The sequence below is a fragment of the Phasianus colchicus genome, chromosome 2, assembly GCF_987193195.1.
Source record: "Phasianus colchicus chromosome 2, bPhaCol1.hap1.1, whole genome shotgun sequence".
Lineage (NCBI taxonomy): Eukaryota > Metazoa > Chordata > Aves > Galliformes > Phasianidae > Phasianus > Phasianus colchicus.
Genome location: NC_143437.1, coordinates 45,944,161 through 45,966,551, shown reverse-complemented (window position 1 = coordinate 45,966,551; position 22,391 = coordinate 45,944,161). Strand labels below are relative to the sequence as shown.

The window sequence follows — 22,391 nt, the reverse complement described above, 5'->3', positions numbered from 1 at the left end:
AGTACTAAGAAGACTATATCACAGAAATATTTTGCTTAGTGCATTGAAAAAACTGCCTAATCGCTTTTCTATAGCAAGATAGCTTGCTTTACTCTGCTTTAGTGACTGAATATTTTGTACTTTCATTATCCAGGTTATTTATTATTTTATGTACTGATACACTGCAACTTTTGATGACTTATCAGAAGACAACTGTGCTTTTGGGAGCAAGCTGAAATACAGCCAGAAGCAATATTTTTTTGTTCAAGTTAAAAAACAAATTGCACTGACATCCTAATTTAACACTTCATTCTTTGCAACATGCTTTTGTTTACACATCATTCTTTTGGAAAAATAGTCCAGGAGAGCAGAGCGATACACACCTGAATCATTCACATAACATAAAAATCAATTCCAGTAAATCCTTAAGTGAGCAACGGCTTTTAGTCAGGATCACTTGAGAACTGTCATTTAACTTCAGACATTGACTACACTGTTCCTTTCTTGTAACAAAGTATTCCCACCCACAACTTCCACCTCTTCCTTCTAAACATCCCAGCTTCAATTAAAGACACTTCCTTACTTTGAAGAGCTACTTCACAGCAGCCTGATACAGAATGCTAAAGCTCCCACTTTATTCTCATCCTTGTCTGTTAGAACAGGTAGGAGCAAAAGGGTCTATCAATCCCCTTCTTCCAACTACAGGTTGCTTAATTCTTCTTCTCATTCACTCACAGCTCACATCTCAGTCGAAAATTAGTATGGCAGCAGCATAGCTAACTACCTCTACTCACACAGATTTTGCACATGCTTCATGCCTTATGTGATGAGATGTATAACAAATTAACACATCTCCTTCCTAGATTACAATTAAAAGTATAGAATATGACAATAATGATATAATACTGATCATTTTTTGTTAGAAATTTTTAACAAAAAAAAAAAATGGAAGCAAATTTTAATATGGAAAGTAGGCAAGAAAAATAAATCTAGAATAATTAAACAGGAAATACTTTAAGGCTAATCCCCATTCCCCTAAATCAGTCAGGCAATGCCTGAGTCTACTATGGGTCTGTTGACTCAAAAAACTAGACAGAAAGAATGGAGCCTCACAGAATGGAACTTGCTGATTCAACCAACTAGCCTTTAATGACTGAGAATGAAAGCACGGAGTCTTAAAAACACAAGTTGGAAGTTGTAAGATCTATGGGATCTGCCCTTGCAGAGTGATAGACTGTTTATCTTCCCTTCTTCTCATGGCTGCTCACAGCAGGCAAACATCAGAAAAGGGAGGAGGGGTGCACAACCACCAAAGGCTCTCATTAAAGACTTTCAAGTCTTCTAGACACAAGTAGGGTGCCACACCAAAGGGCAGTCTCAGACCAACTGGACTACATAAGGGTGAACATGCACATTTACATTTGTCCATCCACCACTCATGAACGAAGACCACAGACTCAGGACAATGCCAGATCCAGGAGTGGGGAAATACCTCTACTTCTAAATCTCTGTTTCTCTCTCTCCTTTTTCCTCAAGGTTTTCTTTTAACTGCTTTTCTTCAAGTAGCCATTGACTACATTTGCTTTAAAGTAGTTGCTTACTAATTGCAGGAAAATTGCCTCATTTTGCCTCAAAGAAGTTGATTAGTTGTTAGAAAGCTCAATAAATTATCTCGTATTGTTTCTCTGGGTCACTGCCTGACTCTGTCACTCTGGTGATCACTTAAGAGCAGGGAGTGCCCTATTCACTGAAATTCCAAAGATCACCTTACACACAACCCACTGAATGGTAAAAGGGACATGTCTTATAGAAGAAGTTAACGTTACAGAACTACAGAATCATAGAATTGTAGGGGCTGGAAGGAACCTCCAGAGATCATCAAGTCCAGCCTTCCTTCAAAACAGGCCCCCTGCAGCAGGCTGCACAGGTAGGTATGCAGGCAGATCTTGAATAACTCCAGAGAAGGAGAACTCACAACCTCCCTGGGTAGCCTGTTCCAGTGTTTTCCTGCTAGTAAAGAGAACAATGGAGTTATAGGCATCCTGAAGGGACAAAACCAGTAGGAAGTATTTTCCAGTTGGCTATGCTAACATTTTTGATGAAGTGGAAGTAGCTCAATAAAACAAGTACTTTCAACTTTGAGTATTTGACTGCTTTAACAAACCAAATTTGAAACATGAAATTGAAACACTGACAGCAACTCCAAAAGTTTGATGAGTATCTGAAATATTAATGACCTACCGACAGACATAACATTACAATTCAAACAATCACAGGTCCTTGGCCAATTCATTCAATTCCCAACTCAAAGGAAGCTAAGTTAAGCATCTCTGTGATAAGATTATTTTGGAGGTTCTTTGTTTATCTGTTTGTTTGGAGTTTGTTGAGGCTTTTTGGTTTGTTTGTTTTTGGCAACTTCTATTCTGGCAGTAGATAAAAACAGTTTTGCATTACTATGTGAATATTCACATGGAAAACTGTGAAAGAACAGAATGAAAGGAAAAAACTGAGTTGGTAAGGTTAAGCAAAAGTGAGAAACAAGAATTAAAGTGATTGATTGGTAATCAACTCAGAAAAGGCAGCCACTCCCTGCAGATCACTGCCTGTGTCAGCACCTTTGCAACTGTGTTTTCTATACTTTGAGGGCATGAATATTCTCTGCTAGAAGTACGTGTCATACAGAAGCATTTGAGTTCAAAAACTTGCACACACTGTCCCAACACTTTTATACTAAGCACTTCTGGATTTTTTCCACTGTTCTCAGATCTATCACCACAGACCACTCTCAAAGACAAAGAAATCTTGAAAATAGTTAAAATTATGAAATTTAAGGTTCTTCACTGAATCCTGCCTTCCCCCTGTAAGATAAAGAGCACAGCTCAGCACCCAGACAGGATGTGCTTACTGTTTGACTGCACTTTGAATTTGGTATGTGATAAGACTGTGAGCTGCTATGGGTCATGGAAGTTCGTATGAGAACAGCATAAAAATTAGTGTAATATTTAAAAATATTTGCAACCCTCTGAAATATTTATGTCCATCTGGAAAATATGAGCTAAATCTGATTCAACATTGATGTGGGTAATGTTTATTTTTAAAGCATAGAAGAATTATTGTTATTAAAAACAAAAACAAGCTTAAAAATTGCAAATCATTTTATTCCTCCTGTCCAAACAGACTTTAGTAGCACAGAAACAATGAGAGCTAACTCAAACTGTCACATAATACTGTACTTATTTATCTAATGCTGCTGAAGCCCAGCAGTGAGTGGGGGAGATGCTAACAGAGGTTAGTAGCATTAAACTGAAGCAAGAAAGACAGTTTCATGTAACTGAGGGAAAAAAACTGTAGGTTAATAAGAATGACTATCAAGTAACTAGGGTCAAAAAGCAACGCTAAGATGAGAAGGATTGAGGATCCTAAAAAATGAAGGACAGGAATGATAATATCATGGGCCCCCATTCTAAAGAGCTCAGTGAATATTTTGCCACTTACATTTTGAAGTACCAGCAAGGACAAGATCAGGTGAGCAAGCAGAAATAAGAGCAAAGAGATCACAGAGAAGTGGAGATAAAATACTGTATTGAACTGCTCAATTTGCACAAGGACAATTTCAAAGCATCACTCAGATGTGAAAATAAAGGAAATAGGAGAGCAGAAGCACCCAAGCCTTGTGCACAGAGGCACCAGCTGACAAGTGCTGCTGTAGCTTAAGATGAGGTTATAAAAAGTATGAGGTTGATAAAAAATAAATCTTACAGGTAATGTGAAATGCCTAGCAGGCTTAATTCTTGAAGAAGTGTGGCAAAGAAATGTGGCATTTAATGTAACATCTGAACAGTCAGTGATGACAGGTGGAATAATAGGAGAATCCTTGAGAGTGAGAGAAATCAAGTAATACATCTGAAATATTTATCTGATTAAGTTTCAGCTTAACACATGGCACAAATGGTGGAAGCAGCATCTTAATGCAATGCAGTGCAAGTGACCTCAACTCAAGGCACAGAGTGACTGGCGGAGTGGAATCAGAAAGTTATTTTTAAAAAGAATTCAGTAGATTTTGAAAAGACAAAAAATTTCTGTAATACAAGGACAGTTTTATTCCATATCTGGACAGATGTTAAATAATGCAGAGAGAAAGGGGCAGGAGAACCTACAGAGGTGTTTTTTTTTTCCTCCCTCCTTCAGTTTCCACTTTCCACATGAAAAAAAAACACAGCTTTTCACCCTGGTGTAGTTACTCAAACCATCACTTCAGTGAGGAACAGACAGTTCCTGCTCAAAAACAGTGTGAAGCTCTGCCATGCAGAATCAAACCAGTGGACAGCTGCAGTCCAGCTCCCTGTCTCCGGTAACCACAAATAAGCAAGTTCAACAGAAAGTGAAAGACCACACATTAATAGTTCTTCTTTGGTATGACAATACTATCATGTGAAATATAGGAATTTCTTTGTTCCTACAAATAAACTACCAGAAAAAAAAAAAAAAAAAAACCAACAAAAAAAGTCCAATTATCCCCTGAGATAGATCTGCAACTGAATACTGACCTTTTGCCTCCACAGGTGTACAAAAAAAGGGACAGACTATCTTTGTGCAGGGGATCTTATTAAGTACTGGTTTAGGGCAACTATATCCAGTACTTTTTATGACAGCACAAGAGCACTGCCTTTTTGAAACATAAAAGAATTATCTCTAAGAGCTCGTGAATACACATATTAGAATATTAAGTTAACCTCAATGTATAATAAAATAATCCTCATTCTTTAAAGCTATGTGCAAGGATTAAACAATCTATAAGTTTTTTTCCTTCTCACTACTGCAGTTCACAATTGACCCAAATAACTCATCCTTGCTCCCATGTCGTTCTGCTTTGAAGGGATATATAAAATCTAGCATTTTTACAAATCAAATTGACATCTTCAAATGAGACACACTACAGCAGTATTTGTTAGTAGCATTCATATACTGTAATCTAGCAAGAGAAACAAACAAGCCTTTAGAGTATGACTGGTAGAGGTCTATCACCCCTCATTGACCTCCTTTAAAACATATTTGGATCTCTTCCTGCCTTTTATTGCTGTTCTGCATTGGTAATCCATCATTTGATCATTATAAAACATTCACAGCAGATGTGCCTACAAACAGAGCATAATGACTTACGTGGATATGAATAGAAAGAGATGAACTCTCAAAAAACAAAGATCCTGAGTTTATGCTAATAAATATTTTAAAAGACTAAATTAAGGGATAACTTAAGCAGATTTCCTTAGACTTGACTATTTTGTAGTCAAGTCTCAAAAGTACTGCTCAGGACAGACTACTCTGTAGTTATTCACGGTGTTCTTCTGTATTTCTCTCAAATTCAGTTTTTGTCCTTATTAAATACCACAGCAGAGAAGATACTAATATTGCACTGGTGGAGGAGAATACAGTTGTTATGCACTTAGCTATATCAAGTCGCATTTGCTCTCTTTCCCTCCCTACACCATACAGAATAAATATGACAGTAGGATGGAATTGGCTTTAGTATAATTAGTTGGTCCAATGGCAAATCTTATCTTGATTACTCATTAGAGTTGGTGACACACACCTTACATTTTGTCGTCAAAATACACTTAACCATTAGGAAATACACCAAAAGTGTGTCTGAACTGAACATGTGCACCAGAAGTCCTTTTGATAAAACTGTGAAGAGCAATCTCACTCTTTATGCTTTACTGGGCAAGTAGGGAAGTAAAAGGAGATCTGGACCAGTTTTTTTTGTTTGGCTGGTTGGTTGTTTTTTTTTGGTAGAAATTAAACACTGGGATCAAGACACATCACTTCTCCTATATTCAAATTTGACTCATTCTATTATTCACAGTAGCATATGTATCTATAAAAGTTATGCAACTTACTTTGCAGTGATCATACTGCTGCTGTAAGGTGGGAACATCCCCTCCGATGGGCATTTGCTTTTTTAGTTCTTCGTCTTTAGTATTCAGCCATTTGATTAACTCTTCCAGGGATGTCAGCAACCGGTTCCATTTCTCTGCACTTGCCTCCAAGTGAGCCCTGTGAAACAACATAAAAGCATATTTAATATCCTGAATGGTACAAAACCCAATAAATGGTAACAAACAAACAGATAGATATTATCTATTTATAACACACTATTTACATAACACATTATAAGCAGGTGAAAAATGAGGGAATGCAGACAGACAAATATGTACTTGATATGACCTTTCTAAAACCTTGAATACTATTCTGTACCTCCACCACAGCACACAAACTACAAGCCTCATTTTGTCAGCTAGGGCACCACCAAACTGAACTTTCATGACAAGACCTTGGATCTCCAGCATCAAGAGCAACAAACTCTCCCAGAAGCCATCAGCAGTAAATTAACTGTGTTGCTGAATGCATTAGTGGCAAAGATCATTGAATACATCACCTTCAGTAGATGAATTATGAGAGAATTAATACAGAGTGAATCTGTCACCCAGTTAAATCAACAAAATCCCTAAATTGCACAATATCCTCCCCTTCTATCATATTCAAAAACACACTGACCTGATGGCTTCTTCCTGCAGTGCCTACACAGCTGCATGCAATCTTTGATAAGGGCCTGTAATTTCCCATTTACTCCAGTCATTTTATGCTACGGACTCATCTGAGACCTAGAAGTACTTAGCTCATACCAGTAAACAACAATTTCTTTCACCATGCAAGTGGTAGAATGGAGAGAGCTCAGTTCACTCCAGCATAGACACTAGCTCTGCACCTTTGTGCCCTGCTGCTGACAGATGAGTGAACTAAACATTACTATTCTGTTTCCTGGGTCTTCTCTTTTCTATTTTGAACAGCTTTGTCTTATTTTTTTTCTGATTCAATGTAGTTCACATCTTGAAACATTCACCCGGCTTCTATTGTATTTTTCTCTCAAATGGCATTGGAGTGCATGTTTGGTACTGACATGACAACAGTTGGAACGAAGTGGGTAATGAGCTGCAAGGTTTACTTTGAGGCAGACTTAAGTTTGGGTATGCTTGGATCTCACAGGGATACTGTGATAAATGAAACAAGAAAAGCAGTCCATAAGAGTGTATGGGTGGGGGGTGGGGAAAAATCTTTCAAAAGATAAACTAACTTTAGCAAGAGGAAGCTATTCTCCTTCACTTCATTTAAGAAAGCACCACAAGGGAAAAAATAAGAACTACTACTTGTGTTGCTCTGCTGCCAACATTCTCCTTCATCACTGTTCCTGTCTTCCCTTGTTACAGTCACTGAGACCCTTCCCTCAATACTGAATCCAACCTGCAGTCGCCAGATGCACATGCTCTCAACAGCATACACATACAACATTTACTTTTTCATTTTCGAAACTAGCTTCACTTCCCACCAAAAATGCCCTCAGAAATATCAAGCTATAAAGTGTTGAACACACACTGCCCGCCCGTCCTACATACTCAACAGACCCAGCCCTCCTTTCTGGGAGTGAAGAAAGTAATACTCCTTAGTAATCAGGCAGAGGAAACATGCTGCCAAGGTGGCTTGCATTTGAATTTATAGCTTTGCTGTCAGACTGTTACCAAAATAAAGCATATTCATGGATTTCTAGCAACAATGACAATTTAAAAATGTAGATCTATAGTCTCCTGTGCATTTGATAGTGAAATCTCTATTCGTCATGACTTATCACTGTATCCAGTACCTTCAAGCATCTCTCGTCTCTAAAAATTGGCGCTCTCTAGGCTCCTGCTCTGTTTTAGAATTATTGCATTATTGTAGAATAATACACACAGAATGGATCGGAATTTTGTAAGAAAGAAACCCCTGTCACTAGCTAAATGACACTTTAAGGGTAGACCACTTAATTTAACATACATGGCAACAATATTAATAGTAACAAATAAAATAAAATGTGGTATTAATGAAAATGATGTGGAATACAATACTAAATTAAAAGTATCACAATTTACTACAGCTGAGTGTCTATGTACATGCCAGTACAATGACAGTACAAAACATCACTAGCACACAGTTACCAAATCCAGCACATGCTCAACTTGTAGGGGTAGAGTAGTAAGGGTCAGAGGGAGGGGAAGAAAGAGGCTGCACTAACAGGGCATAAAAAGTCCTCTCTCTGAACACAAAGTGAGCTAACATCTTTTTGGAAATGTTGGAAGTTAAGAAAAAAAAAAAACAGGGAAAAACATCACGTCAGTCTAGACTTTTCCTGTTACTCTTCTAATCTCATCAGAAGCAATGCTCAACATAAAAGCAACATGCAAGCAGCAGTTGAAAAGCAGCCACAAGTATTCAATTCTCCAGAGGAGTGAAAAGCCATATGTTCAGTATAACACATTCAAAGCAAATGCTACACAGGAGCAAATGAGCCTAAATATGCTACAATTTGTATTTCAATGTAAAGCTGTATTTAGATTTGTTATACAGACTGGCCAGATCTAGAGCAAATAAGCTATGCTGGAGTTCTGAATCATTTCTTGGGCTTCCCCATGTTTGGAAAGGATTTCTGCCCTTGTTTTTAAGTTAGTACTTTTACCAATACATAGTCTGCCAGGTCCAATGGTGGGTTAGAATCTGTTCTGATAAAAATACAGGTAACTGACAATTGTTTTATTTTGAGTACTGATTGGAGCAAAACTACATCCCAGCACCAGACACTATCAGAAACTAATGGGAACCTTGGTTGTGAATGAAAAAAAAAAGAAATAAAAAGAGAGAGCAGTCTTAAAGAGCAATTTTTCTCTGCTTGCACTGGATAAGATCCTGAAGAAGAACAGCAACTGGGACACAGCCTCCCTTTTGTTGGCCCTGAGAGGCTTCTTCCCCAGCTGGAGACCTCCTCAGCTTTTGTTTCTGCTATTTAGGTATCACTTCTCCTGCTGAGCAAGAAAGGAACACATGGAATAAAAATATCTGGTGGGTGGTCTAAATATAGAGAATCCTTCCCTGCTTCTCCCATATTTTTATCTCTGCCCTCCCCCCCAGTGCTGATCCCCTCCCACCCAAGAAGAAAACAGTCTCTCCTAAGAATTTGGCTTTAAAAGGCAAACATGCAGCTTCGTTTTCCTCCTGGGAGCGACATGACAGAGAGAAAAAGAAAGAAGCGTGAATAAGCCTATGAGTAATTTCATGGAGAAGTACAGTCCTCTCAGGATGGTGTCTCGGTCACTACAAGTACAGTTTTTAAACTAGTTTCCATGCATTTAAAAGTATGTCACAAGAGTTCTGCTTTTTTTAATGTGGAATTCCCCCCTTAGTTCCAGTAGCAGGGAAGTAAGACAGTGCAGCAATGAGCACCATCAGCTCTGAGGATGGAAGCAATGAAAAAAGCCTCAAACTATCCCTAAGGGAGAGACGTACTTTCAGCAATTAAAAACCACCATAATCAGAACAGCTGAAAATATTCTAAAAAACTTACAGATAAACCTTACTTTAGAAGCAATATCTCAAATTAAAATCCATTTTAAAAAATCACATTTTTCAATTGTTAGCTCTAGCCCCTAAGACAATTATATTTTGCTCTCACAAGATGTTTCTATAGTTTTGCTCTTTAATTTGTCCTTGAAATAAGGTACACCAAGAAAACAGAATTTGAAGGGAAACAGCCAGATCAACACACTGAATTCATGTTAGTTCCAGGTCTTGTTACTTCCCTGAAAAGGCTGTCATCATTCTTGAGAGAGGTAAGTGAACAGCAATCAAACAGGGCAAAATACACCAACTCAGAAATTTTACACTCCTTTCACAGGAGGCAGATTCAAAAGGTTAATTCACTTCTGTTTGCTCCACTATTCTCTTTCCTGCTTGCTTTCTACTTGTAGTTCACTGACACTGGCCCTGCAGCATTGCAGGTATTAGCAGAGTAATAATGTACACAGTGCAAACGTTAATACTGCCTAGAGGGATTCACATTCCATATCTACACAAAAGAGAAAAGACAGAACACCCATTTTTCTGAACAACAATCTGCCTTTTTTGAATGTTCACTGTGCAATTGCTTTATCTACCTTGGAACTAAACAACGTGGCCTTCAAGCCATGCATAATGGCCATACTGGCTACCAATTTCTCTCCAAGACTATGATCACCACCAGGAAAGGCCAAGCAATTGGAGTGCTTTTGTCAGAAGTTGCAGCTGTTGACTAAATCGTTAACTTATGAGCATGTTTCATTCTTATTCTCTCTCTCACGCTGACCTATATGTGATTACAGTTCATAATAGCCCAAGTTTAATAGCTCTTGCAGCCTCTGCTAGCCCTCACGTCAAATTTTTCAATTCCTCTGGTTCAAGCTCCGCCTATTGGCTTTTACTCAGCAAATCCTGTCAGTTACAATTAACTGCTTAGCTAGCTGGTGATGAGGTAAGTCGAGATGAAAAGTAAATTCCACCTTTCCTCTATCTCACTCTTACAAACTCTGGTGCACAAATTCAAAGCTCAGTACATTTTTATGGTTTTTGGAAAATTCATATGAATGCTTAATGTTGTCCTGTTCTATTAAAAGAACAGTCTCCTGTAACTAACAAGGAAGCAGTGGTGATTAAAAGCTCCAGTAATACTTTTATTTGTAATTAAAATTAATAGAGAACTTAATTCACATTAACGAATATGGCAATATCTTCTTCCCAAATGATATCATAAAGATTTTTACAAATCTAAATTTTTACAGGGATTTTTAATACACTTAGACAGTCAGTGAGTTTGGCATTGGTAGGGTCAAAAATTGTAAATGGCTTGACTAATATGTATTTTAAAATATTTCTTAATTGAATAGTAGCAATCAAAAAATTCTACTATCATTACAGATGAAAATAGTTAAGATGCAAATCCTACCGAAGTATCCCTCCCTTTCAGCAGTAAAAACAAAATCCTGATTTCTATTCAGATAATTCACAGAATGACTTCACTGGCATTGCTATTAATTTAAAATTAGGAAGGATTCAGCATATGTTATGGAAAATGAAGCACAGATTAGCAAGTTACTATTACACAACTCTGGAGTGAGAAAAACAAGCAGTTAAGCCTATATGGTGAGTTAGTACACCAAATCTTCCTATTAGCGCTCAGGGGTGCTTTACAGAAGACAGAGATTTCACTTCAATGCTGTGCTCAAATTTCTCAAGTCTTTTAGAAGGCTGCTGCTCTGCCCCATATATGTCACGATTTTTTAATTACTTACCTGATATTAGCTGACTTCACCTTCAGATCATTCCAGCGCTGGTTCATGTCATCAAGTCGGTGCTGGAGCAGGGCAGCTTCCTCAGAGTTTCCTAAGGCTTTCACCATTTTCTGTCTGTTTCCATCAATGCTTTTAAAGATGTCATTGTGGGCATCAATCTCTGCCTGGATGTCCTGAAATATCAATAAGAAAAGTCCAAACATCTTAGTTCTCTAAATAAAAGGAGAACTTATTCCCATTGGTATTCCTATCCTCTTAGGACAGAGCACATAGTCTGACTTTCTCTGAGACGCAGAGAGAAAAACCTGCAACTCTATTAAAAGCACTATAAAAGGTTGAGCTTTTTAATGTGTGATAAAAGGAGTCTGAAAGTTATTCTCAACTCTGAAACAGCATTTGTAACTATAAACAGTAAATTCTTTGCACGTTTTTGTACTAAGGTAGCTAATTGTTTCTTTTTTCCCCACATACATCCACAAGTATAAATGCACTGGAAACCTTTTCCCACTCAGAAGTTACACAGCTGCACCCTTACCTGTGCTTTCCCTTTGTTCTTCGAAATAAAATGTTGCAGAGACTTCATGCAGATCACTGGAATTAGAACTCTATACAGCGTTTGGAGCCATATGCAATAAAAGTTTTAAACTAAAAATTATGGCCCTAAACCGCAACTAAATGACTACAGCTACTACAAGCCTGTTTTTACAATTGCATACCTTGTCCTGCAACATGTAGAGACATAGACAGGGTGTATTACAATCTGATTTTTGTACTAAATACTGAAAAGAGAAGTGCATGCAATTTCAGCTCATTTCTCCTGCCATCTGAAATTAAACCTATTTTATTCACCATCTGTCTCAAAAAACACATTACAGATGTCTCCACCTAACCAAGCACAGTATTATTCTTAAAACTCATTATAACAGTATCAGACAAAATCTCCCATCACACCATAAATGCTTTCCAGCATCTGCATGTGTATGTGTACACTAAGAAACATAAATGTGTGGAAAGCCAGGTGTGCTGGTTGTCTCAACTGAATTAATCAGCAAATTGTAACAGAAACTTGATGAAGATGTAATTTAACTTCTTTGGCAAAGGAAGTAATTCAGTAACTGAAATCGTTTAAAGGATTTTTTTTTTTTTTACTGCAGACAAATCCTCAGTATTTTCCATCTCTTCCCTTGGGTAGGAGAAGAGAGGATCCTCGTACCTCCCTATCCTGCCTTTCACAATGCCTGGAAGCAGTGGAAAAGTATCTACGAATCTGAGATAACATGAAAGCATTTATCACTTAGAAAAAATGAAAAATGTAAGGATGCAGCTGGAGGTGAGAAGGGAGAGACAGAGAGTGAAAGATCATACGGAATCATATAGAATCACAGAATGGCCTGGGTTGAATAGGACCTCAAAGATCATCTAGTTTTAATCTTCCTGCTATGTACAGGATCACCAACCACCAGACCAGGCTGCCCAGAGCCACATCCAGCCTGGCCTTGAATGCCTCCAGGGATGGGACATCCACAGTGTCCTTGGGCAACCTGTTCCAGTGTGTCACCACCCTCTGTGTAAAAAACTTCCTCCTAATATCTAACCTAAACCTCCCTTGTCTCAGTTTAAAACCATTCCCTCTTGTCCTATCACTATCCACCCTTGTAAACAGCCATTCCCCCTCCTGTTTATATGCTCCTTTCAAGTACTGGAAGGCCATAATGAGGTCTCCCTGGAGAAGGAGTCAGAGGAGCAGGTCGGGATGTCCAACTGAAGCTCCAGCTCTCTAACAGAGCTAGTTCTATACCACTTTGGACAAATTCTTTTCTCTGATTTTCCTCACTATAAGGCAGGTAAAAAGACACTTTTGCCATCTTTGAGCCATCATGATAAAAAACACCATCAACAACACAAGACAGTGAAGTCATCAGTTAAACAAATCATATCCTTATCTGAAGACAATTGCAGCTCCTAACCTTACAATTCCAACATACAAGATGACCCACTGAAAAGCAGCTAAGTCCAAACAGCAGGAGATACAAGTGTATATGGTAGAATCAATTTTAATTGCACACTAATCTGTACTTCAGAAGCCTAGCCAGATCAAATCCATTTCTACGCCTCTTTAAAGTTACATCACCAATTGACCTCTAAACTTCACCATTACAACATTCATTCCAATCCTACTGAGAAATGACATAAAACATTCCAGTTTTGATTACATTTGAGTGGACACTTAGCTATGCATTCATAGCAGTTTAAACTGATGCTTCATTCAAAATAGGTTTTATTCTTGTATTTTCCAAGTGTTGTGTTATAAGGGTAAGGGTAAATTATAAGGGTTTTTCAGAGCATTATAAAACACTTCCCTGGAAACACACACACAAGCTTGCCTATCCAAACCAGATTCATAGGGGCAATGCACTACAGGATGCAGAAGAGGAAATAAAATGGCCAAAAAGAGGGGCACACAACCATGAAATGGTCTTTCTTAGCCCAGTGAAGCAGAGAAGATCCAGGCAGGAATTCTCTCCTGCCTGGGTGCAAAAACAAGGAAAAAAAAAAAAAAGATAAAAAGAAACAACCAGAGGAAATACACTGCAAATGGAGAAGACTTTTTTTTTTTTTATAAGCCAGAAGACACCAGTTGGAGTAGCTACTGCAACATCCTCAAAGCAGACTTTATCAACCTGTCCAAGGTAGAAGAAAGTGTATGACAGATTCAAACAGATCCAAACATTGCAAATTCAACTTTAAGGTCAACCAGCTATCAAGCTTTTTATTTTTTCTCCCTTCCCCAAAATAGCAGGGATACTTTCAAAGGTACAGTAGTAGAAATAACTGTCCTTTGGAAACCATTAATCCTTTATAAATAAACTAAAAAAAAAAAAAAATCATAACAGCATTCCCATGATGATAGGCATTCCAGCACCTTTTTTTTTTTTTTTTTTTTTTAATGAGAAGTCCACAGGGCTTTCTAATTCACTCAGCAACCTCCTGAGGATGTTAAGCATATTCCCTTCCATTCAGATTTTTTTCTAGTTTTATTTTTTATACCATCTTCATTACTACATCACCATTAACAGAGGCAAAAAAAATTCCTCTTTGAAGGATCAGAATCTTTCCATTGAAGGCAAAAACGTGTTGGCACATAGATCACTACTTTTAATATCTACATACAAGCCACAGAACAAACAGCAAGCTGCTGTGGCTTTTGAACCATGTGAAGATCTTAAAAGGAGTTGTCAGGGCTTAAGTTGACTAGTCACAAATGAAAAAATAGCTTGAGAACTGCATTTTCCCCAGAAAAGGAGACCCCCAGGTTCCTCAGGCTGTTCAGATGGGATGGTTTTGTACTTCTTCCATCCAATACAAATCATGCTCATGACTACAACAGCACACTTGGTTCCGGTACAGGGAATTGCAAGTCCCTCAAGAATGACTCTCCATTTCCTTCACTGGCAGTGTACAACTCAGCAAAGACATAGTTACAGAAATGCTGCATTTGCGTCTTTTATTTCTGACCTTTAAAAGTGATGACTGCTCAAAGTATCTGCACAAAACACTTCCAGCTGGAACAGCTGGAAAGCAAAACGTCAGTGCCAACCAAAGGACATAACATCAGCCAGAACATCCTTCTTTGAGGTGTCACAGCAAGTGGCAGGGGAATGGATTTTTTTTATTATTATTATTATTTTTTTAAATAGCAGACTATATTGAAGCAAATATGTTTTATCTGCTGCTGCCAACTGCAGTTGGATACACTGCTGTGTATGATGTTCCCTTTAGCCTCTGCTCCATTCAGAGCTTTTTATTTGCAATAGCTCTTAAGAAAGGAGTAAGAATTAGGGCATGATTTGGGCATGTGCCCACTGTGAAAGAGAAATGGGACATTTATTGCTCTGTTCCTTGTGATGTTGGGGGTGCAAGAGAGGGATGCTCTTGCAAAAAGAGTTAAGTAGAAAAAAAAAAAGGAAAAAAAGTTTCTGAAGAATGCAGATATTCATCTCATCCAGAGTCTCTCTTCTAGTTTTAGAAGAGTTCTGAAGTTGTAACTTTAGAAGGGCTCATCCCATCTGCTTTATCAGAGGCCTGCAGCGGCAGTCTGCCTTCAAGCAATCAGTTTGTAACAAATCGACATTCAGAACAGTACATATGCAGAACCCTTGGGCAGAATTGCCATTACCATAAATCCACCAGTGGCAAAAGCATGTATATCGACTATTAAATCTCTCCAAGATGTCACATGCAGACAACACTGCCCATCACTGCAGCCACTGTGACCAGAGCATAAGTTCAAAGAAATTCAGAAAAGTTTAGATACAACAGAAACTTGATTGCTACTCAAACTCTTAGATAATTCAAGAGGGGGAAAAAACAAACAAACAAAAAAAAAACCTTTGAATGAAAAAACCATTCTGGGATATTTTTACACCTAATTTTCACATGTTCCTACCACCAAAAACTTTGCACAGCATCTTCAAGTTTCCAAAAAGCTGACTAGACCTGTACTTAAAACTTACAGATAAACAGGTACCATATAGCGTGGGTAAGAATTCATTTCACTGCAACAATACTGATGCATTTATGGGCTGAGAAATGCATTTGACAACCTGTGTGGTTCCATCATATGGTACTGACCAAACATCTGAGAAGCATCATAAATCCATTATTACTAATTCCAACAGTCACATAATTGAGACTGGGTGAAGCCAAATAGGCGCTGCCCACTCAAGTGTAATGTGACTCTGTTTTTGCATAGGAAGGGAGTGTCGTGCAAACTTCTGCAAATGCCATCTGGCTTCTGCATTATGACCGCAAACAGCACTCGTAATTCTCTCCTTACAACATGTATTAACAAATTCAGAAAGTTAAAGCAGCCACGATCGCTGTCATAATGGTGTTTCTCCTGGCAGCAAAGTCCTTAGTAAGAAAGAACAGGATGGGTGTGTGGGGAGTCATGAGAGGGAGAGATGAAGTGGGGGGAAGGAGAGGAATTTGCTAAAAATAAAAAATATATTAAAAAAAAATTAAAAATTGTTCTATAAGCACAGATTAGAATTTGAGATTGAAATTTACCAATTATGTTAACTTTCTTCTCAAACACCAAAGCATCCTCCACCTTACAAACTTAACCGCAAGACACCAAAATGACACAGTAACGCTAAAGTGAGAAACTATGGCAGCTGTGAGATCTGTAAGTTATACTTAAATTGAGAATTCATACAAACAATGCCATTGAAAACAAATAGGACAAGAATACTCAAATCACATGGGAGAACATAGAATCTGCAATGCCAAGATTTGTACAGGCCAAAAAAGATTAGAAACACTGTTTTCTAAACTCCTCGTCTTAACCATGTCATGAAGCATCTCAGACTCCAGCATGCATCTTAATCTAATGCTAACAACAGCAATTACAAGAGAACACCAAAACCCAGCTGACAGACTGGGAAAGAGAAACAACAGTGGTCCTCATTGCCACAAATATCCTCATCTGTTATTTATAGCTATTTTTGGAATAAAAGTAATGGTGGGATACTGAACAGTATCTGTCTCATTACCTCCAAAGTTTGCTTCTGTATGAGTGGAAGAAAAGAATAATACAGCAAAAACAAAATAAAACAAACAAACAAACAAAAAAACCACCACAAAACCACCAAACCAGTTTTTAACAGTCTTCTGAGAACACAGGCTTGTCACGATTCTGAAATTAACCAAATCGATACAACAAACACAAAACAGAAAAAAGAACCGGTAGCTTGATTTTGTTTTATGAGGCATTTAGGTTCAATTAGGTTCAATTAGTAATATCCATGAAGCCACCTTTCATTTGGTCAATGCTGATTTGTATTAAAATACCAAACTAAAATTTTGCTCTTTAAGATAGAAAGCCACAGAATCATTCTTTATAATCTGCACATTGACTTTGTGATCACAACTTCTTTAATCTTAATTTGTAAAAAAAACTACCACATACTTTGCTAAAGACTCCAGTCTTGCATGGCACAGGAAGATTATATGTGTATATGCTACCTTTATATATTTGTTTGTGTGTGTATGTGTGTGTGTGCACGCGCATGAGTGTATATATATAGATACGTAAAGCCAAGCTAAAGATTGCTGAAAATGTATGATCCAGGTTTCATCAGAAGCGTTGACAACTAAATGATCACGGTCAGAGCATCAATTACTCTAACTCTGTGGAACCTGGAATGGGAAATAAAGAAGCACAGGATTTTTTCAGATGAGTCCTGTGGGGACCTTAACAGCAACACATAAAAACTCCCAAGTTCAACATGCACCTGTCATTTCTACTATACATTTTTCAAAGGCACAGCCAAGTTTATGAAACCTTGCATATCATACCTTTTCAAATTTCGTCAGCAGCTCACGTAAGCTAAAGTTCAGGCCAATCATGATCAAACGTCCCTCGAAGCCTACATTTTCCTGGCAGGTCTTCCAAGCCGCATCTATAGCCTTCAGAAAGTCTCTCTCGTTTTCAGCCTATTCTGTCTCAAACCTCTCTGGAAGCTGCTGTATGTGTCTCTCTCCCAGGCTCACCATAGGGAAGTTCACACAGCATCATGGTAGCAGCCCCCTGGTCCCCGCTCCTTCCCAGAGGCTGGGCAAGTGAGCGTGAGCCAGGCAGTACTCCTTGTGAGGTCAGCCTGGCCCCATGGGGATGGGGAAATCTGCTCGTCACTGCACCAGGTCAGGATTGTCTCCAGCTCACCTTAGAAATGGCACGTGAGCTCCAAAGTCTTTCTTGAAGGCCACAAGCTCGACGTTTTGTCTCAGTCACCCAGAACAAGAGAAGCTGTGGTCTGCTGGTGAGTGCAGGGAGGAGGATCAATTACTCCCATGTTGCTCCACTCAAGTAAAAAAGATCCCCAGAGAAACTTCTGCTTATAGGATGCACCAACAGAAGGCTCTTCAGAGAAGAAGAACTGAGATGAGGCACAGTTCAGCCCAGGACCTGGCAGGAGGCCACTTCTCGCTTTGCCTTCCTTATAGCTAGTCACCAGCAAGATACTGTGATGGTAATGGCCACACCACCTCCAAGCTTCCACCACTGACCTGCTCTGCTTTGCCAGGGGGATGCTGCACTGCGGAACAGCTAAGGCCCATTAAAAAAAGCTTAAAAGGCACATCCTTCATGTCATCAAAACAAAACAAAACATCTTCAGCAAGGGATCACACTGAAACCTCTCAAAGCCTTCACTGGGGATCTCCTCCTTTGGTCCTGGTGGCTCTGGCAGCCGTGGAGTGATCTATTTCCAGCGTTTGTTTATTATTTTAATCAGCATCCTCCCTTCCACCAGCCCTGGTGCTGCTCACAGCCAAGCACACTCCCTCTTCCCGGAGGCCTCCCTGCTGCAAAGCCACCTCTGCAATGCCCTGGACCACAAATCCTCATGCAGCTCTCCTCACTCGCCCCTCTCCCTTCCTGTCAAAGGGAAGAGTGCCTATTTTGTCACTAGACTGTAAAAGCTGTAAAAGCAATGGTGCTCCAGAAAGCCTCCAACAGCTCCCTCATTACCCAGGACTCACCATATGCAGATTGTTTTTGTATGAGGCCTTTGCTGGCCTTTCAGTGGGAAACCTGACACCTGGAGGCTGGCTACTAGGAAATCACTCCGTTTTAAAGCATTCCCACTCGAAACAGTGTGTGTGCATGAGAAGGCCTATTTAAGCTACTAATGTTTTCCGTACAACCAAACATTACTCAACTGCCAGAGGGAAAAAAAAAAAAAAAAGCCTCAGCAATAGTTGCCAGCAAGTCAGAAAATGTGTAGTTAGAAGCAAACCAACCAACCCTTTGCAAAATCTGGTACAAGTGTTGTTCCTATGACCATATGTGAATCATGTGCTACTTTACTTTCTTTTTAATTCACTGAACTGCCATTTGACGTGCCAGTAAAGTCACTAATGACAAAACTGTCTTTAAAATTATTCTCATCTAGAGGATTATACTGATCTAGTTAGTATGGTCTGGGTTTTAAGAATTAAACTTGGAAAAGTTTACTTGCAGTGGCAGGATTTTCATTTTATTTGTACTTTGCAGCACGCCTGTACGATTTGCATAGGCACATTTTGCAAACTACAGAAGTGCTTGCAAAATAAACAGTTTCCCAAAGAACACAGAACTAGAATCCTGCTGCTTTGCTGATGGGTGATGTCAAACTGTCTAAATGTATTCCACAGCTTATGCAAGGAAAAATCCCAATTATGAATGCAGCAGTAGTTAATTCTGCAACAATTGCAATTTTACTTGACCCACATACTGCTTAATCTCACACAAGTTCTCATTCGCACACCTACTACCAGCATGTGTTAAACATTTATTCACTGATACTTCCCCCAAAACTTCCCAGTGACTAAGATAGCCAGTACACTACGGAGCTGCAGTTTCTGATGTACTTTTCTGTGTTCTGTACTTCCCATAAAAACTATATATCAAGCCTCAGAAAAATTAAAAATCCTATCTGAAAGAATATTTTATTCAATTTAACATTAAAGAGTTAAAGTAAATTAAAGACTTACTCCAATCTACACAAGTTCATCACACAACAAACCCAAAACAAAACCTACAGACCCTAAGTGATTAACAATCTTGCAGAGCTGTGAACTCCCCAGTTTACCGAAAGTTCATGCATTAATATGGCAGCAACTAAGCAGCTGCAGCCCTGTGCTAGCAGGAACCAACAAATACAGTGCATGAACTACTTAAACTTCCTAGCCACTGGCCAGGCATCTGGGGAAGCATGCAGTGGTGCGGTTTTACCTCCTTTAGTGGGTTAGGTCACTCAGTCTGCTCACTCCTATCACACTAATTAGCAGTGATAAAAATGCATCAATAGAGAATATTTTTTAATTAAAATAAGCATAGTAACCTGCCCAGATCCCCAAACATTGATTGTCTTGGGTATTTTCTTTCCTATAATACATTTTCCCCAAATAGGAATTTCAAACCCTGCTGTACCCTGCACTGTTAATGCATTTCATACAGTGGTGCAGATGATCATGTACTTGGGAATATTTTATTACATTTTGATATTGAACTAGTTTGGTGCATTTTCTCTAAAATCTGAAATAACAACATAAAACTGCATAATAATATGAACAACTAATTGTACTTTCTGTCCATTGGTAATGTTACTAATGGCAGTCTGCAAAATACAAGGACTATCAACTGAAAACTATTTTTAGCTGTATTACAAAAAGCACAGCAGACACAGAGATACAATCATACAATTGCTTGCAACTATTTTTTTTGAACTCTGCTCTGAACTGCACGTCCAGCAGATTCAGGTTTAAGAGCTTCCTCATTTACCAAGAATTAATGAAGAAATTATAAAACCAGTAGTAGAATGGTAAATCTAAAAGCTTAGTACAGCAAAGAACCTTTTTGTAACAAATCCAATTTTTTATCATATGTAAATCCAGTAGTAACTGAATGGTAGGGAACTGCAAACTTGTGAATGTTGAATCAGTGAAACCAACGTTAAGAAGAAAAAAAGCTTACTCCGCTGCTTCTGGATGGAAAAAAATATCTGATTAACTCTGACATGGTCTGAAGTTCTTAGAACTCTGAAGCTAAGTTTCAGAAACGATAAAAGTAATGCAGACAGCCTCTCTGCAAAACAAAATTACTTACGTGCAAAGACCCCATAAAAAATTTGCTTTGTACTGAAGATATGATGCAAATAACAAGAAAACTGCCATACTAAGCACAGTTTCACAAAGGAGAAGAAAAAAGTTTTTTTTTTCTAGAAGAAAACTGCAAAAATTAACGGGAACAAAAATGTTAAGAGTGAATGACACAGGTTGTATATACATTGAGCATACATATATTTTATATAACTCACAACAATGAAAAGATTAAAAGAATAGTGTCCCCTTTTATAAGACTTAGATGTGAATGATGCAGGGGTCAATAGGTGGTTACAACAAATCAATACACTCTGGTTTCTCTTGAGAGACACACCTCCAGGCAGGAACACAAAAAATTTACTTGTTCAAAAGCACTGTGGTATTTTCATCAGCCTTACAAAATGCATGCTGTTAACTTGTTCAGAAATGGAAGAAGAGCTGCTTCCTCCCTTCTGCAGGGGATCAGCATTTACATTACAGAATTAACAGGCAGCCCAAACAAGTTCTTCCCCACACAGAAGCTCGCTGCCAGCAAAGCCCAATGCATGAGTTTCTAAGAAGGGCTCTTCCAGCACTGCCCTGCTGTTAACCTCTGCCAGAAGGCAGATACTCCAGTGACACAGCACCCCAAGGAACAAGAATTTGTCAAGACAGATGGACAAATTGAGCTGCTACAATAAAGAAGCAGTAGCACCATGAAAGTCACATAAACACAACTTCTCAAATTTCCTCTTAATTTAGATATCTATTACAGTGGTGATTGCAATGCTGATTACGAATTATGTGAAAGGGTTTGCAATATCCCTGGAGCACAAAACCAAAGCATTGCACTGGTGCCTTTCTTTCTTTCCTTAAAGAGTAAACGCAATCAGTTTGCCACAGAAAAGCATTTTCAGAGTGGCCAGGCCTGTGCACTTAAGCAACAGTCCCATACTAGATAAGCACAGAAAGGAACTGGCCATCCTCAAAATAAGAGGTATGAGACAGGACATAAAAATTCAAGAATGAAATGTATTACAATCCCAGATAAGATAATGTATTCCTGGGGACAGGAAATGATACACTGCCATGGAAGGGTAGTAAAGGACTTGCTGTTGATTTTCTCCTCTTAGTTTTGACTTCTTTGGACAATACATGGCTTTCAGCTTTATGAACTACCAATGATTTTCTAACTTTTTGGAACTAAATATAAATCAGCTGTATATTTTAATTTCTTTGCACTTCCCAGAGACACCCATTGCTAAAAGCAGAATATTGGAAATGTACTCAGAAAACGCGCATCTCATACTTGGTCTATATCTGAAAGAGATCAGATGTCAAAGGGAAACATGCAGGGAAGTACCACTAAATCCCAGGCATGGAGCCACTGCAGAATTCACTGTAGAAGAGATTGAGACTTGAATCCCGCTGAGAGGATTGATCTGAACATGAAGGTTTTAATTCTGATCCTGACTGACAAAATGAGGGAAGAAGCAAGAAATATGGAGGAAGACTGGCTTTCATGCCAGGCAGGGATTTCATTATCAGGTTGTTCCTTTCTAAATATTACTGGTGATTGAAAAAAATGTTCCTGTT

At 38.6% G+C, this 22,391-nt stretch overlaps 1 protein-coding gene across 1 annotated transcript in view; it reads right to left on the bottom strand.

Annotated features, from left to right (window-relative positions):
* Nucleotides 1-22,391, bottom strand: part of UTRN (utrophin) — a 284,487-nt gene that overhangs the window by 83,184 nt on the left and 178,912 nt on the right. Inside the window, exons 52-53 of the mRNA XM_031612385.2 lie at nucleotides 11,169-11,341; nucleotides 5,877-6,033 (exon numbers count right to left, since the gene is read on the bottom strand). Coding sequence (XP_031468245.2) covers nucleotides 5,877-6,033; nucleotides 11,169-11,341 — 330 coding nt within the window. The remainder of the gene's footprint in view (nucleotides 1-5,876; nucleotides 6,034-11,168; nucleotides 11,342-22,391) is intronic.